This window comes from Festucalex cinctus, chromosome 18 (genome assembly GCF_051991245.1).
Source record: "Festucalex cinctus isolate MCC-2025b chromosome 18, RoL_Fcin_1.0, whole genome shotgun sequence".
Classification (NCBI taxonomy): Eukaryota; Metazoa; Chordata; class Actinopteri; order Syngnathiformes; family Syngnathidae; genus Festucalex; species Festucalex cinctus.
The window spans coordinates 8,629,869-8,648,372 of NC_135428.1; the positions used below are offsets into that span (position 1 = coordinate 8,629,869).

Consider the following 18,504-nt stretch of genomic DNA (forward strand, 5'->3'; position numbering starts at 1 on the left):
TTGTCAGAAAAAAAAAGCCTTACTATACATGGTCGTTTTTTTGTCGGAAAAAAAAAAGCCTTACTATACATGGTCGTTTTTTTGTCAGAAAAAAAAGCCTTACTATACATGGTCGTTTTTTTGTCGAAAAAAAAAGCCTTAGTATATATACATGGTCGTTTTTTTGTCGAAAAAAAAAGCCTTAGTATACATGGTCGTTTTTTTGTCGAAAAAAAAAGCCTTAGTATACATGGTCGTTTTTTTTTGTCAGAAAAAAAAGCCTTACTTTACATGGTCGTTTTTTTGTGAGAAAAAAAAAAGCCTTACTATACATGGTCGTTTTTTTGTCAGAAAAAAAAGCCTTACTATACATGGTCGTTTTTTTGTCGGAAAAAAAAGCCTTACTATACATGGTCGTTTTTTTGTCGGAAAAAAAAGCCTTACTATACATGGTCGTTTTTTTGTCGGGAAAAAAAGCCTTACTATACATGGTCGTTTTTTCGTCGGAAAAAAAAGCCTTACTATACATGGTCGTTTTTTTTGTCAGAAAAAAAAGCCTTACTATACATGGTCGTTTTTTTGTCGGAAAAAAAAGCCTTACTATACATGGTGTTTTTTTTGTCAGAAAAAAAAAGCCTTACTATACATGGTCGTTTTTTTGTCGGAAAAAAAAGCCTTACTATACATGGTCGTTTTTTTGTCGGAAAAAAAAGCCTTACTATACATGGTGGTTTTTTTATCAGAAAAAAAAAGCCTTACTATACATGGTCGTTTTTTTGTCAGAAAAAAAAGCCTTACTATACATGGTCGTTTTTTTGTCGGGAAAAAAAGCCTTACTATACATGGTCGTTTTTTTGTCAGAAAAAAAAGCCTTACTATACATGGTCGTTTTTTTGTCAGGAAAAAAAGCCTTACTTTACATGGTCGTTTTTTTGTGAGGAAAAAAAAAAGCCTTACTATACATGGTCGTTTTTTTGTCAGAAAAAAAAGCCTTACTATACATGGTCGTTTTTTTGTCAGAAAAAAAAGCCTTACTATACATGGTGTTTTTTTTTGTCAGAAAAAAAAGCCTTACTATACATGGTCGTTTTTTTGTCGGAAAAAAAAGCCTTACTATACATGGTCGTTTTTTTGTCGGAAAAAAAAGCCTTACTATACATGGTCGTTTTTTTGTCGGGAAAAAAAGCCTTACTATACATGGTCGTTTTTTTGTCAGAAAAAAAAGCCTTACTATACATGGTCGTTTTTTTGTCGGAAAAAAAAGCCTTACTATACATGGTCGTTTTTTTGTCGGAAAAAAAAGCCTTACTATACATGGTCGTTTTTTCGTCAAAAAAAAAGCCTTACTATACATGGTCGTTTTTTTGTCAGAAAAAAAAAGCCTTACTATACATGGTCGTTTTTTTGTCGGAAAAAAAAGCCTTACTATACATGGTCGTTTTTTTGTCGGAAAAAAAAGCCTTACTATACATGGTGGTTTTTTTGTCAGAAAAAAAAAGCCTTACTATACATGGTCGTTTTTTTGTCAGAAAAAAAAAGCCTTACTATACATGGTCGTTTGGTTTGACTCAGCCTGGGATCGAACCCACAACCTCAGTGTCAGAGTGTAGACACTCTACCACTAGACCACGGAGCTGTTAGTCAGTTTACAGGAAAGAAGAGCAATGAGTTTAGTAAGTATGACTAGGAATTTTAAAAAAAAAAAAAAAAAAAAAAAAACCTTACTATACATGGTCGTTTTTATGTCGGAAAAAAAAAGCCTTACTATAAATGGTCGTTTTTTTGTCGGAAAAAAAAGCCTTACTATACATGGTCGTTTTTTTGTCAGGAAAAAAAGCCTTACTTTACATGGTCGTTTTTTTGTGAGAAAAAAAAAAGCCTTACTATACATGGTCGTTTTTTTTTGTCAGAAAAAAAAGCCTTACTTTACATGGTCGTTTTTTTGTGAGAAAAAAAAAGCCTTACTATACATGGTCGTTTTTTTGTCAGAAAAAAAAGCCTTACTATACATGGTCGTTTTTTTGTCGGAAAAAAAAGCCTTACTATATACATGGTCGTTTTTTTGTCGGAAAAAAAAGCCTTACTATACATGGTCGTTTTTTTGTCGGAAAAAAAAGCCTTACTATACATGGTCGTTTTTTTGTCAGAAAAAAAAGCCTTACTATACATGGTCGTTTTTTTGTCAGAAAAAAAAGCCTTACTATACATGGTCGTTTTTTTGTCGGAAAAAAAAGCCTTACTATACATGGTCGTTTTTTTGTCGACCAAAAAAAAGCCTTACTATACATGGTCGTTTGGTTTGACTCAGCCTGGGATCGAACCCACAACCTCAGTGTCAGAGTGTAGACACTCTACCACTAGGTACATGGTCGTTTAAAAAAAAAAAACCCGCCATACTATACATGGTCGTTTAAAAAAACCAAAAAAAAACCGCCTTGCTATACATGGTCGTTTTAAAAAAAAAATAAAAATAAAAAAAAAACCCGCCTTACTATACATGGTCAATTAAAAAAAAAAAAAACGCCTTACTATACATGGTGTCTAAAAAAACAAAAAAAAACAAAAAACGCCTTACTATACATGGTCGTTTTTAAAAAAAAAAAAAACACACAAAAAAACGCCTTACTATACATGGTAGTTTGAGGGAAAAAAAAAAAAAAAAAAAAAAAAAAAAAGAAAACGCCTTCGTATACATGGTCGTTTTTTTTAAAAAAACGGCATACTATACATGGTTGTTAGACAAAAAAAAAAAAAAAAAAAGCGACTTAGTATACATGGTCATTTTAAAAAAAAAAAACAAAAAAAACAAACGCCTTACTATACATGGTCGTTTTTTTAAAAAAACGCCTTACTATACATGATCGTTTGGGGGGAAAAAACAAAAAAAAAACAAACAAAAAAACGCCTTACTATACATGGGCGTTTGAAAAAACAACAAAACAAAAAAAACGCCTTACTATACATGGCCTTTTTTTATTTATTAATTTTTTTTAAAAACGGCATACTATACATGGTCGTTTTAAAAACAAAAAAACAAAAAACGCCTTACTATACATGGTCGTTTTTAAAAAAAAAAATGCCTTGCTATACATGGTCGTTTAAAAAAAACAAACAAAAAAAAAACGCCTTACTATATACATGGTCTTTTTTTTTTTTTAAATGCTATACTATACATGGTCGTTTTTAAAAAAAAAACGGCATACTATACATGGTTGTTTGAAAAAAAAAAGAAAAAAAAAAGCGCCTTACTATACATGGTCTTTGTTTTTGTTTTTTTTAAACGCCTTACTATACATGGTCGTCTTAAAAAACAAAACAAAAGAAAAAAAAGAGCTTACTATATCCATGGTCGTTTATTTTTATTCTCTTTGGTGTTTCCCGGCCGGGGGATTGAACCCACGACCTCCCAGTCTCAGGGTGGACACTCTACCACTAGACCACTGAGCTGGTCTGTGAAAAGACAAAAAACAACAAAAACGGCTGACTATACATGGTCGGTTTTAAAAATAAATAAATAAATAAATTAAAAAAAAAAAATTTAAAAAAAAAAAAAAAAAAAAAAAAAAAGAAAACGCCTTGGTATACATGGTTGTTAGAAAAAAAAAAAAAAAAAAAGCGCCTTAGTATACATGGTCGTTTAAAAACAAAAAAAAACGCCTTACTATACATGGTCGTTTAAAAAAAAAAAAAAAAAAAAAAAAAAAAAAAAAAAGAAAACGCCTTAGTATACATGGTCGTTTTTTTTAAAAAAAACGCCATACTATACATGGTCGTTTGGGGAAAAAAAAAAAAAAAAAAAAGCCTTACTATACATGGTCGTTTTTAAAAAAAAAAAACGCCTTACTATACATGGTCGTTTGAAAAAACAACCAAACAAAAAAACAAAAAACCAAAAAACGCCTTACTATACATGGTCGTTTAAAAAAAAAAAAAAACGCCTTTCTATACATGGTCGTTTTTTTTTTTTTTAAAAACACAAAAAAACACCTTACTATACATGGTCGTTTTAAAAAAAAAACGCCTTACTATACATGGTCGTTTTTAAAAAAAAAATACGCCTTGCTATACATGGTCGTTTAAAAAAACAAAACAAAAAAAACAAAACAAAAAAAAACGCCTTACTATACATGGTCGTTTTAAAAAAACAACAAAAAAAAAAAAAAAAAAAAAAGAAAACGCCTTGGTATACATGGTCATTTTTAAAAAAAAACGCCATACTATACATGGTCGTTTTAAAAAAAAAAAAAAAAAAAAAAAAAAAACGCCTTACTATACATGGTCTTTTTTTTTTTTTTTTTTTTAAACGCCATACTATATACATGGTCGGTTTAAAAAAAAAAACAAAAAAAAAACGCCTTACTATACTTGGTTGTTTTTTTTTTTTTTTTTTAAAACAAAAAAAAAAAAAAAAAAACGCCTTACTATACATGGTCGTTTTAAAAAAAAAAAAAATACGCCTTACTATACATGGTCGTTTAAAAAAAGAATTTAAAAAAAACGCCTTACTATACATGGTCGTTTTTTTAAAAAAAACGCCTTACTATATACATGATCGTTTAAAAAAAAACAAAAAAAAAATGCCTTACTATACATGGTCGTTTGAAAAAACAACAAAACAAAAAAAACGCCTTACTATACATGGCCTTTTTTTATTTATTAATTTTTTTTAAAAACGGCATACTATACATGGTCGTTTTAAAAACAAAAAAACAAAAAACGCCTTACTATACATGGTCTTTTTTTTTTTTTAAATGCCATACTATACATGGTCGTCTTAAAAAACAAAACAAAACAAAAAAACAGCTTACTATATCCATGGTCGTTTATTTGTATTCTCTTTGGTGTTTCCCGGCCGGGGGATTGAACCCACGACCTCCCAGTCTCAAGGTGGACACTATACCACTAGACCACTGAGCTGGTCTGTGAAAAGACAAAAAACAACAAAAACGGCTGACTATACATGGTCGGTTTAAAAAAATAAAATAAATAAATAAAAAAATAAAAAATAAAAATAAAAACGCCTTACTATACATGGTCGTTTTATAAAAAAAAAAAAAAAAAAAAAAAACGCCTTACTATACATGGCCTTTTTTTTTTTTTTTTTTTTTTTTTTTTTAAAAACGCCATACTATACATGGTCGTTTTTAAAAAAAAATACGCCTTACTATACATGGTCGTCTAAAAAAACAAACAAAACAAAAAAAAACGCCTTACTATACATGGTCGTTTTTTGTTTTTTGTTTTTTTTTAAACGCCTTACTATACATGGTCGTTTTTAAAAACAAACAACAAAAAAACGCCTTACTATACATGGTCGTTTTTTTTAAAAACACGCCTTACTATACATGGTCGTTTAAAAAAAGAATTAAAAAAAAAAACAGCTTACTATACATGGTCTTTTTTTTTTTTTTTTTTTTTTAAACGCCTTACTATACATGGTCGTTTGGAAAAAAAAAAAAAAAAGAAAACGTGTGAAATTTTTCCACATTATTGTGTACAATAAAATCAATTAACCCATTATTTAATAGAATAAACGTTTGAATCGATATTTGTAAACTTGTTCTCTACAACATAGCAACAAATTTAACCTGTAGCGCCCTCTGCTGCTTCAGTCGTGAATCTGCCATCTGGTCTCTCTCTTCAGGCATGGGGGACATGGCCGTGTCCAACTCCATAGGCAGCAACATCTTCGACATCTTGCTGGGTTTGGGCTTCCCGTGGGCTTTACGCACCTTGGTGGTGGACCACGGCTCATCTGTAGGCTCTCAGTCGTGCTTCTTCTCTCATCAACTCGAAGCAGCTGCTCGATGCCTGATGTCTCGTTTCCCACAGGTGTCCATCAACAACAAAGGACTGGTGTATTCTGTCATCCTGCTGTTAGCGTCTGTGTTCCTCACTGTGAGTCAAAACTTTTTTTTTTCATCCTGTCAACCAATAAATATCATGAAGCAAGCAAAAGTATCCGTGTTCTGTTGCTCTCTTGCAGGTGACGAGCGTTCATCTGAACCACTGGCGGCTGGATCGGCGCCTTGGCCTGGGCCTGTTGTTCCTCTACGCCATCTTCCTGCTCTGCTCCATCCTCTTTGGGCACATGTGAGGCCAAATGTCACCTCATTCATCCTTTTTTTGCTCAAACTAAACGAAAGATTTGCTTAACACACTTTTAAGTCTTTTCACAGCAGCACTTTTCATTTACATTGATTTCTTGACAGCGCCGCCGCTGCAGCCTATTTGTTCAATTTTTGTTCCTCACCGATGCTAAAAAGGAAACAGTATTTGTTTATTCTCGTCAATATTTACATGATGTCGCATCAATCTGTGAGGCTCGAATGTCCTACGTTACTGGGACAACTTGAACGTGTTTATATGATAGAAAACCTCTAAGCTAGTATTGGTACAATTTAATGTACGTCTAAAGTTTGGCCTATACTCTTGTTTAGAGGTGTTAAATGATTAACAGATATATTATATTTAATGTGTCACCAACTTTGATGAGTGTAGCTTAGTTTGAATCGTCACACTGAGGTACGAAGAATGATTAGTTTTCTTGTATGGTTTCAAATCCAATGTCTTCACTTTGGTGGAATATTTGAACTGCTAAGCACAATCCTTCACCGGTACTTCATGCATACATTAAATGCAATATAATTCATGCTCTAGACTACTGCTGCTACTTTTATCATAAAATAAAAGAAATCTGATATTTTTATATATAAGCTGCCACATTTTTGGTACAAACTAATATTAAATCTGAGTCTTAAATGTTCCACCAAAGTGATTTGGTTTCCAATTGGATGTGTAATTATTACTCGTGACTCGTTGCCAAGCTTTTTTGTAAATGTTAAATCATTGATTTAGATTTGCAACAATGAAGGTCTGACTTAGACTAGATTGTTATATATATATAGAAACTAGATAATGAATGTTACCGTGTGTAGAATATTTTTGGGCCGTTGACGCGCAATGGTTTTGTGAAAGGGAACACACAGGAATCAAATGGAAACCGAAGATTGAATGTTTTTACGGCTGTTCTGTGGCAATGTTAAATTGATTCAAATGTGATGGGATGTATTTTTTTTTTTTAATTAGGCATTGATAGAGACTGTTATATCCAGAGTGCAATAAAATAGTGCGACAATATTTGTACCCGATTTGTGATTTGAGGGAGCCAAATATGGATATACAGTTTGTATAATAGGTAATTGCTGTTGTAGTCAGTAGTGTTCTGAATCTTGCATACAAGATATTGAATGGGTAACCACAATATTACAAACCGTTCTTAGTATGGACTGCTGTACAAAACTACTACAAACATTAGCCACAAAAACAAACAGTACAGCTGTTATAAATGTTAAGCTTATTAGTAATAATATTATACATAATCTTGGATCTCATTCGTTTGTCTGCTGATTGAAGTACAAAAATATCATATAGTACTTAGCATTTTTTATTTTCCTACAGTGAAAAGTACAATGGGACATTCCATCAGTCAGCCTAAGATAAGTCGCCAACAGTGATCTTGCAGTAAAACAAACTCGCAACACACGCTCTCTTAAAAAAAAAAAAATCCAAAGCCAACCTGTAAGAAGGTCCAATCGTGTCTCGTCATCCTCACACGATATCCTTTGTCTCACACTTTGAGGGAAGTGGCACTAGAAGCTTTGAGGGCACATCATTGCTGGGCCCTGTGTAACTGACCTCGTCACGTCCAAATCCAAAAAACCACTCTGTGGCCTCCACGCAAGCAGGGAAAACAATCTCATCCAAGTCAGCGTCCTATAGCAGCAAATGACTAGAAAAGAATCAAGTGGCGCTGCAATATTGAATAAGTATAGAAAAGGGTGCAAACTGCTACAACACAGCAAGGAAGACCTTAACATTATAGTTTGGTGGGAGGAATTATGTTTGTGTGTTACTAAAAGGCCCCAAAGAGCTTTTCGGAATGACGGGTGAGGGGACTGTTTTCGCACTCTTCAAACACGGATGAAGAACTGAAACATACACGAACTGTGAGAGCTTTTCAGCCAGCACGCCATGCAAAGAAAACCTCAAAGGAACCGTTATTTTTTTTTTTAAAATAACAGTCTCAAAACAGTTCATATAATATTAAAGATTTGTTCGATGCTCCATTGTTTCTATACATTTAGTATGAATCTCAAGAGGTATTAAAAACGGTTCCTGAGTCAAGGCAAAATAGATATTTTTTTAAGTGAGATGCAGTGCACCGCTGCAAGCTACAACCACAATAAAAACACTTACTCAAAAAAAATATTTAAAAAAAAGAATACATATATATATATATATATATATATCCTAATTTTTGAGTATGACAGAATCTTAGACAGCAATTAAGTTATCATTATTGTTGTCTATTTACAAGCTAGTGCTTAAGTCATCTTTATTTATATCTTTAAAAATAATAATAATCAGTGACCCCCAAACTTTTGATTATTAATGTATATCATAACTGCTAATAAATATCCTTTGCAGTTTATATCAATAAAAATGAAAAATATATACCGAAAAGTAGCATATTTGTCCTCGTTTTTAGTGCAAAGTGCTGTTGAGCAATGTTTCACTTGAGACGTGACCCCCTCCCCTGCAGTCTTGAAGCCTTTGGAGCCATTTGAACAAGCTTGACACGAGATCTATTTTTAGCCTGTGTGCGACGGCGTGAAAGGTTTCTGAAATCTAAATGAACCCAAATTGCCATCCGCTTAAGTGTACTAAGATAGACTTTAGAAATATAAAAAAAAAAATGTAGAAAAGGTGGGTTTTGCACGGCATGCTACTTGATTCCAACGAGCAAGAGTTCTGCCTGAAAGGTGGGGCGTGTAACAGTCCCGTGTGAAGACATGAGGCCAGTGTGGTAGCGTGTACTTCCCTTTGGACCAATCACAGCCTCCCTCTGGACACACTCGCGCGATGTCCGTGCAACGGGACGATCGAGTGTGTGCAGAAGGAGCGGCCATCACGACGACGGCGTGTCCTGCTTCTGGTAGATGGACGCTTTGTCTTTCAGGAGGTCCACGCACAGGTGACAGCTCCAGCTCCCTAATGAGGCACGCGCACGCACGCACGCACGCACGCACACACACACACATACATACATTGAGTTGAGTCAATTCAAACACTCGTTTGGTCAATCTGGCCTTGTCCACATTTATTTTAGTCTATACATCTTTTTACTCAATGTTGTACTCTATTCCGTTATGTTTGTTTTTCAACCTCATAACCTCTGCTTAAAAACAAACTTTTGCTTTCAGTGCTGATAAAAAACATTTATTTATAGTGGCTGTCCATGACATGTAAGTAACCATGTTAACAAGATCAAGGTGACATGTTTGTTCTCATTAAATTAAGACATTTTTCTTTTTTCCTTTTTTCCCCCTCCTAAAAAATAAATAAGACATAATTCTAATTCATTCTTGTAATTTGATAACTTTTTTTCATCAAATTAATGTAAAATTAATACTTTTTGTTTGTAAAATGCAAGAATGTTTTTTTTTCTTGTAATATGACAACAAGTAAAGTAAAATTAACACTTTTACACAATTATAAAATTAAGATTATCTGGACATTTAGACTTTTTTTTTCTCCTTAGAATATTACATAATTTCCATATTTATTTCCTCTATTTAGAGATAATGTTTTCTCATTTGTTGTCAATACTTAAAAAATATTATTTCTTTGGGGGAGAGGGGGGCTTTCCCCCACCCCCATTTCCCTTGATATTTTTGTCAAAAAGTCATTGATTTTTTTTTTTTTTTTTAAACAGCATTTTTTGAAAATATAGATTGAACCAAAATTGTGACTTCAAAATCATTTCGCTTCTGTACATTTTTTAAGTTTCCATTATACTACATCACAATAAAGGAGATATTTTATGGTAAACATTTTCTTTTTATATATATATATATATATATATATATATATATATATATATATATATATATATATATATATATATATATATATATATATATATATATATATATATATATAAAGTGTTTTGAAACGTTTAATGCATGCATAATTTGAGTTAACCGTCTAACAATTAACTAGTCAGATAGTTTGTCACAATAACCAGCACTTTGAAATGTGTTACACAAAATGAGCGTACTTTTCCTGTACGTCACAACCTTTTCAAACCTTTCAAGCAGGCATCCTGTTGTAGAATGTGTTTTCTTGTGAACAGACTTTAGTGAAGATGCAAATATACAAAACGTGTGCACATACCCTCTGGGGGTTCTGCCATGGGCGGCTTGAGACAGTACATGTGGTAACCTCGATCACAGTCGTCACAGAAGAGCAGCTGGTCCTTGAAAAACAAAATATATATCGAAAACATTTTCAAAGAATTTGACATCTTTGGCAAAAGGGTTCGTGACCTCACATCGTTCTCAGAGGTGCCGCACATGTTGCAGCACTTGCACTCGATGCACTGCCAGCGATACGTCTTGACGGCGGCCATCATGATGGGGGTGAACTGCAGGCAGGACGGGTGGCCTGAAACCACCACAATTCTTTGAGGACATTTCTAGTTTTTGACTCTGCGGAGGAGGACGTGAGTGTTACCGACCCGAGCGTCCGCAATCGGAGCAGGACACCAACTCTTCGGACTGGCCCGTCTTGTGATTGGTTTTGGAATCCCCCAAGCAGAAGTCACAGTACTTGTTGGGCAGGGCCAGCCCATCCGGGCCTCTCTTAGGAGCTGTTAGAGGAGAAAGGGGGGAAAAAAAAAAAAGCTCAAAAAAAAAAAAAAAAAGCTCAAAAAAAAAAAAAAAAAGCTCAAAAAAAAAAAAAGCTCAAGAACGCCTACACTCTGCCGAGCGGAACTGGCTCGACCGCTTACTTTTGGGCGTCTCCGGCAGCGGCGGCGGAGGCTCGATGACCTCCATCTCCTCCTTGTCTTCGCCCTCCTCGTCGGCCAGGTGCGAGTGGGTGTAGTGGTAGCTGAGGCCCGGGCGGTTCTTGTAGCGCTTTCCGCAGACTGACGCCAACACCGGAAAAAAAGACAACATGCGTGACCACCACTAGGTAACAATACTGTGGTGCACAGAGTTTCCTTTGGCTGTCAAAAATCATCATCACAGTCACTTTACAATTACAACTTACAATAACAATTGCGTCTAATATCATCTTTGAAGGTTCCACTGCATTTTATTAATCACTTGGTTTAATGGTATATTGACATCAGTTGCCATTAGAATGAAATAAATGGGCAAAAAAAAAAAACACTTGACAATTTTTTACTACTCTACATGTATCAGTTTGGTTGCACCCAGCAATTCAATGAGTCACATTCAAATTACTTGGAACTTATTTCCAAATTAAATACTGTATTTTCAGGATACTTCAAACAACTTCACAGTGCTTTGTTAATTGAGCGCGTGTGGCGAAAGGAAGTAATGAGCACGTGAGGATAAGGAGTGTGTGAGTGTCATCAGATAAAAAAAACAAAGACAAAGTTCTTCTTTCACATACTCTTATTTTGCACTCCCGCCCGCCGTGATCAGGAGGGACTGCAGTACTTTGTGAGCGGCCGTGCCTCTACCACATTTACCGCAATCGGCTCAGAGGCGGCAAGTCACATGTGACATGGATGTCGACCTCAAAGTCGAAGAGGCAACACAGAAGAAGGCAGAGACAAACCAATGGTGGGCAAATTCGGATACTCAAGGGACACTTGAGCAAAAACGGGCCAGGTTGTCGTAAAATCGGTTGATATATATATATATATATTTAATTAAAAAAATATATCAATGTAAAATTTTTAAAATGGCTGTTTTATTAATGTAAACTTTTATTTTTAAATGCATTATTTACAAGTTAGTGCTTTAAAAACAAGTACTGAATAAAATTAATAAAAAATACTATTTCATTTATCATTTATTTGAAATATCTTAAAATATTTAAAGGGATACTTTACTTATTTAGCCATTTTTGGCAGTCAAACTAATATTTTGCCTATAATAAATGGTATATTTGCATTACTTTTCATGTACAATTAGTACCTTTAAAAACACATAAAAACACTTGCTGTCGACTGAAAATGACGTCACAAGGGCTCAGGTAACCAATCACAGCTCAGCTTGTGAATGTCACATGACCAAACCTAGAAAACAGGTGAGCTGTTATTGGTTACCTGAGCCCTTGTAATGTCATTTTCAGTCGACAGCAAGTTGAAAAATGTGTTTTTAAAGGTACTAATTGTACGTGAAAAATAATGAAAATATCAAATTAGTTATAGACATTAAACAAAATATTAATTTTTATTGCTATAATGGGCTAAATAAATAAGTGAAGTATCCTTTAAGATGAATTACACAAAAATTAGCCACTTTTAGGGAAAAATGGCCGTATTATAATTATATATAATATATATATAATTATAATTACCGTAATCCAACATGCACTTTTTGCCCACCCTGCTCCAACGTAAGGAGCACAGCCGAGGAAGAAAGAGCAAGAGCACAAGAGCCCTCAGCAAAACAAAATGCAATATTTTTTTTTTTTTACATTTAAACTGCCATCATATTAAATGAACTTGGTTTGACATTATCGTTTGCCTGGCAAACATCGCAAATATACTATGCACTGGATCATATTTGACATCAATGAAAAGTTGTCTAAAATTACAATATATCTAAAATGAAATAATACATTAATAAAAAAAATAAAAATAAAAAATAAAAAAAAATAAAAAAGACTTAAACCATAATTAAATACATACACAACATATCAGAATGGTGCAGTGAGGAGTGAAAAGACAAAGCACACAGAGAAAAATCCCGCGCCTCCATCTAAAAAGCACGTCCATTCTGTCAAGATGACAAATCACTGGCACTGATCATCCAGTTGTCCTCTGAATAAGGTTGCGAGCCACAAAATCTGAGTGAAGCTCAACAGTGTCGATAGCGAAGCACAAGATACAGGCGAGCACACGACATGCAGACAATGTAAGAAGGAAGCTGATGTACCTTTTTCAGAAGGTTTGCAACTATGCTTTTGTTTGATAGAGTCTGAAAGAGAGGGGAGGAGACAAGAAAGCACAGACAAGACACTCAGAAGAATGTGATCCCTCGAGTAGAACACAACACACATTAAGAAGTAGATGACGTCTACGGCAGATTGACTCGCTGACGAGATTTACAGGGAGCGGAGACAAGACGGAGGAGGTCAAGACAAGGTCGCGGACGGTGGGAGTCACTCACTGTCGCACGCGTACGGCTTGTCCCGCTCCTCCAACGCTGCCGAGTCCAGCTTCTTCCTGCTGCCGCTGCCCACGCCGCGACCCTGAACACGCACATGATCTTGAAAATTATAACTTGACCCTGAAAACAAACTAAACTGTTCAACTGTGTTCTTGTCCCAAGCATTTGTTCACCTTCCCCTTCCCTTTGCCTCTTCTCTTGGGCGTGTCTTCCTCGTAGTCCTCGTCGTCCAGGTCATCCAGGAAGTCATCAGGTTCCAAGATTTTCTGGTGTGGACATGTGCAGGTGAGGGTGTAGATTTATTTTTATCATGTCATTAAATAATTAATGATTTATTGCAAATACTTTTTTATCTTAACATTGAACAATTTTATCTTATTTATTTTTTGCCCTTGAACACAACCATTTCCAAGTTTGCGTAGCACCTTTCTGACACGTGTGGCAGGGTTCAAGCCGGCGGTGTAGTCGCTGAGGTTGGAGTCTTCCTCAGATGCTCGGGGATCAGTGGGTGCTCGTTTGTCCAGGGAGTCACCCTTGAGCAAGGCCTCCAGGCTGCTGCCATCAGATGATGACAAGAGCGCATCTTTCTTCAGTCCTAAATCGAGCTCTGCGCAGTCAAACACAAAGCGTGCGGCTCGATAATTCTGGCACCCCCTTCACGAGGATCCCGCTTCCAAAGTACCTGGCTTCACTGGAGGGAAGACGAGCCGAGGGTCCTCAGGAGGATGAGATCTTCTCTTCTTCCTCCATCTCCTGGAAGGGTAAGTGTAGAGCTGCCCGGGAGCTCTGCCTGAGGAACAACACGACTTTGATGAAATGCCATCTTGAATGTTTGTGACTAGGGTTGTCACTAACGACTTTTTTTCAAATCGACTTTACTTCTTATATTTTTAATGACTAATCAACTTTTTAGTATTATTATTATTATGTTGAAAACGTGTTGAATTGAGTGTATAATCTGGATATAAATACCCATTGTTCCTTATATTTCCTGTACAATAATAGTTTTCAAGTTACAGTCTTAACTGCGGCGCGCAGGCACGCACACACACACACACACACACACACACACACACACACACACGGTGTTGGTCACCTTCGACAACGTCAAGCCCTTCCTTTCCTTTCAGTGTGTTATGAAATGAGTGTTAAAACACAGGCGATGGTGGGTGGGTGGTTGTTTGTTTGTTTGTTCTTTTTGCCATGACCCGCAACTGATCACCGAGTGTTATTTTGTCACGCCGTGGGGATTTTTTTTTTTTCCCTTTTCACGCCGAGGGGATGGAATAAGCTCTTCTTTCACGACCAAGAGGACTTCGCAATGCGAGGCTTGTTTGTTACCCGCAATTCCCCAGAGGATTATTTTGTCACGGTGAGTGGAAAAAGTTTATCTTTACTATGTTGGCTTGATTTGTAGTACTGCTGTACATGCTAAATAACGCTAGCACGCTAGCAGGAGATTTGCCGGTCGCGGCAAAATAACTGCTGACTATTAGACACAGTCACACAATTAAGCCGCTGCCAAGCGCTACACGAGGGAGCGAACTAAATGACAATATTACAAGTATTTCTGTAACATTATTGTTGTGTTTACTTTCGTCTATCCGTGGCGTACTGACTCCAGTGTCCATCACCGTGGCTTCGAATTGGCCGTCCCATAATTTCCCTCGGCAGCCGCTGTACTGATCCATGAGCGTTTTATAGTCTTGCTGTCGCTATCTTTGCAGCTTATACAGACTTCTTGAGGGTCGTGTGAGCATTTTAGTTGTTCATCAGCTCACCAAGCTTGGCAGTAATAACGTGCATGATGTCTTGGGTGATGCTGATTCAAAGTCCTACTGATGTCTTCGTCTCCCAAATGTTTAGAAGAGCCTTTACCTCTCGGTCCTCATATCCATTGGCTTTCCCTCCATTTTAAAATATTGCAACCAATGAGGACATCATCATAACTAATAAATATTGTAAATACTGTACGAGTGTACGCTTGCAGCAACTGTATGCTCGCAGCTAGGCTAATGGCGGCTGTGCAACACACCTCCAAATTCAAACAACCAATCAGACCAACCAAACAGGAGTAGTAAAAAAATTAAATAAAAAAAATTAAAAAAAACTAGTCGTTTTTTCACTCTGTCCGCCTCCATCTCACGCAACACACTCTGCGTGTTGGCATAAAAAGTCCGTGTGAAAAATGGACGGCGACGGCGCAAACATGGTTCAGGGCGGAGCGTTGACTTAAATTTTTCCAGTCGACCCATTTTTAAAGTCGACCTAGTCGACTTTTTTTCCCAGCCCTATTTGTGACTACACAGAACAACAGCTAAACATGTTGTCACAACTGGCAAATGAATACACATTTAACACACAATCAAATCAAACAATGTTGATTCCTACCAGGCCCCCTGTGCCTCTTCTCCATCCAAATGTAGCAGTTGCTCTGAGCCACGCCCGTCTGGGAGTCGAGAAAGGGCATGCGCACGCTCCTCTCCGCGCACAGACGAGCGTTGTAGTTATGACATTGCTCCATGGCATCTCTGTAGTACTGCTCTCCCAACCTGCGGACACACACACAAAAGAAATCCAAGACAATATTGAGAAAGTGTTCTTGCTATTATGACCTTGTTTTGTTTTAGGCTGATAGCTTTCAGTTTTGTTTTGTCAAAAGTGGAGACAAGAGAACTACGACAGTGCAATTTCAGCTTCAGAAGTTGAAGCCATATTGCATTTGCTACAAAAAAAAACAACAACAAAAAATAACATTTTGCAAATCAGAAAAGTTGTTCAGTAAATATATGGTTGAAGACATTTCAACACTGTTGAAATTTCTCTTTTAAAAAACATTTACACCAATATTTTTTTCCATTTTACCAAAAATGAACAGCTGCTACAAATATCGGTTACAGTAATACAAATACATTAGTATCAGCCCAAGCTGAGAACTAAAACTATTTGTGCCAATTTCAATAAGTAACTAAAATAAACACTCAATTACAAAGGGCAGTTCAGAAAGAGCACTGAGCTGAATACAATTTCCACAATATTACTTCTTTTTTTTTATCATACGTTGGTGCTCTTTGAATAAATTATTAATCAAAATGTACTTGGAGGAAGGTTTAGGTGACGCTTCAAGATTTGCTGGATTCAAGGACAGCGTCTTAAGTCTCCAAAACACCTGCCGTAATAACTGCATTGTGGGACGACGCGGAAAATGGAGTCTGAGCAAGCGAGTGATAAACTTCAATACAGAACTAACCAGTGCAGTAAGTTACTATGAAGTAGGTGTCATCGTGAGGAGTATTCATTTCAATACCAAATCATTTAGAACTTGTACTCAACAAGTTACCCACTAAACGCTAACTTTGGCTAACTTTAGCTAATTAGCGTTGACGGACACCTGGCTTGTGTGGCAGCAACCGACGTGAGCTAGCTGTCAAAATAGCATTACAATAACTACATAAATGAACATTTTGCTCACACACGCGAATACATACAGGGCATATATTTGCCCATACACATTGACTCGACACATTCAAGACGTCTGTTTGCTAACTATTAGTCTTCCATTGTAGGACAAGACCAACAGAATGTTCGACGTTCCGAGTGCGTTTGATAACCTTCAACCGTCCAGTGGGAATGTTCGTTCGGGCGACCCAGTGACGCGCCTGGTAGCGTAATAAGGAAATAGTCGACGTGTGTCGTCCGCAGCTTTTGTCGTTTCAAAGCGAAAGAATTGTTGGAAAAGTGGAACACTTACAGTTTGACAACATTCTCGACAACAGCTGCCATCTTGCTTCAGTATGCCGACAAGGGGCTGATGGGAAATGTGTCCCCGCACACACAGAACCAGAACAGGCAGCCGCTTAGCACCGCTTAGTGGTCATTTTTAGTCATTGCAGGACAATTTCTTATTTACAATACGTGAACCCCCGTTTATCGCGGTATATGAAACCCGCCATATAGAGACGCGCGGATAAAAATGTCAAAGTTTTAGCCCTCCTATATGCTTTAGTAAGGCATAATGCTTTTGTAAGGCAGCTTTACAAACATATAATCTACTTAAAACATAGTTGAATGCTGCGGGTGTGACCCGTCTGTCATCCCCCTGACTCCAGAAAAATAAAATAAAAATCACTCTCTCAAAGTTACGTGGATCCTGTATGACAACTTAATACAACATTGTAATATTTTCAGCCCTCTGCTATTCAAAGTAGTTCCTCGCTGGTAAACAATTCCCAAACAACTTTTTGAACAACCGACCAGGATTAAAAACATTTAAAAATAATTTTATGGAATTATTTTTGGAAGTTATTGACAGATTAAAACAAAGGGGATTGTCACTGTAATTACATTAGTAAACTGTAAATTTGTATACAATTTTTAGGTGTTTGTGGGAAATATTTGTGCTGAATCCAAATGCCTCTTTGGCTTTGCTCAATCACGTCATCTTTTCAAACTATGGCCATAGGTATTTTCAGATTTTTGCATTTTTATATTTCTAAGTTTTTAACTTTATTTGCTATATTTATACATTATATAGATCCCGGATACAAGCGGCCGAAATGAGTTTCCTCCGCAGGGTGTCCGGGCTCTCCCTTAGAGATAGGGTGAGAAGCTCGGTCATCCGGGAGGGACTCAGAGTCGAGCCGCTGCTCCTCCGCGTTGAGAGGAGCCAGCTGAGGTGGCTCGGGCATCTGGTTCGGATGCCTCCTGGACGCCTCCCTGGGGAGGTGTTCCGGGCATGTCCCACCGGTGGGAGGCCCCGGGGACGACCCAGGACACGCTGGAGAGACTATGTCTCTCGGCTGGCCTGGGAACGCCTTGGGATCCCACCGGAGGAGCTGGTTGAAGTGGCTGGGGAGAGGGAAGTCTGGGTTTCCCTCCTGAAGCTGCTGCCCCCGCAACCCGACCCCGGATAAGCGGAAGAAGATGGATGGATGGATGGATATACATTATATACATATATATATATATATATATATATATATATATATATATATATATATATATATATATATATATATATATATATATATATATAATTTATTCATATTTATTTATTTATTTATTTAATCAGTGCCTAACATCCAAATTATGTTTGTAACTTTTGATTAATAAACGTGGGTAGAAAGAAAAAAAACATTCAAATGAAGTGTTAACAAAAAAAATCATCAGATATTGGTACAAAAATGTAATTGTAAAACAAAATGTAATAAAAATGTAATAAAATCTCATTTAAAATTATAATAATTAAAAAAAAAAACCATAGTACTAGAAGCTGACCTGAACAAAAGAAACATTCTCTGATTCACCA

General features: G+C 36.3%; 2 protein-coding genes across 16 annotated transcripts in view; one reads left to right on the plus strand and one right to left on the minus strand.

The window, feature by feature from the left end:
- Nucleotides 1-7,119, plus strand: part of LOC144005745 (sodium/potassium/calcium exchanger 3) — a 64,115-nt gene extending 56,996 nt beyond the window's left edge. For all 4 annotated transcript variants that reach the window (XM_077504027.1, XM_077504028.1, XM_077504029.1 and 1 more), the window contains 3 exons: nucleotides 5,624-5,736; nucleotides 5,812-5,877; nucleotides 5,966-7,119. In XM_077504027.1, the coding sequence (XP_077360153.1) occupies nucleotides 5,624-5,736; nucleotides 5,812-5,877; nucleotides 5,966-6,076 (290 nt within the window). In that variant the 3' untranslated portion in view covers nucleotides 6,077-7,119. The remainder of the gene's footprint in view (nucleotides 1-5,623; nucleotides 5,737-5,811; nucleotides 5,878-5,965) is intronic.
- dpf2 (double PHD fingers 2) overlaps nucleotides 1-17,064 on the minus strand; it is a 61,505-nt gene extending 44,441 nt beyond the window's left edge. For 2 of the 12 annotated variants that reach the window (XR_013279641.1, XR_013279639.1), the window contains exons 1-12: nucleotides 16,948-17,064; nucleotides 15,588-15,748; nucleotides 13,879-13,986; nucleotides 13,622-13,803; nucleotides 13,370-13,462; nucleotides 13,197-13,278; nucleotides 12,963-13,004; nucleotides 10,835-10,972; nucleotides 10,562-10,693; nucleotides 10,219-10,488; nucleotides 7,559-9,033; nucleotides 5,568-5,903 (exon numbers count right to left, since the gene is read on the minus strand). Coding sequence is in view for 8 of the 12 variants with exons in the window: in XM_077504031.1 (XP_077360157.1) it covers nucleotides 8,951-9,033; nucleotides 10,219-10,488; nucleotides 10,562-10,693; nucleotides 10,835-10,972; nucleotides 12,963-13,004; nucleotides 13,197-13,278; nucleotides 13,370-13,462; nucleotides 13,622-13,803; nucleotides 13,879-13,986; nucleotides 15,588-15,748; nucleotides 16,948-16,979 (1,323 nt within the window). In the remaining 4 variants the exon portion in view is untranslated. The other 10 variants (XR_013279640.1, XR_013279642.1, XM_077504037.1 and 7 more) reach the window with 10 other exon arrangements.
- Between the last annotated feature and the right edge of the window lie 1,440 nt (nucleotides 17,065-18,504).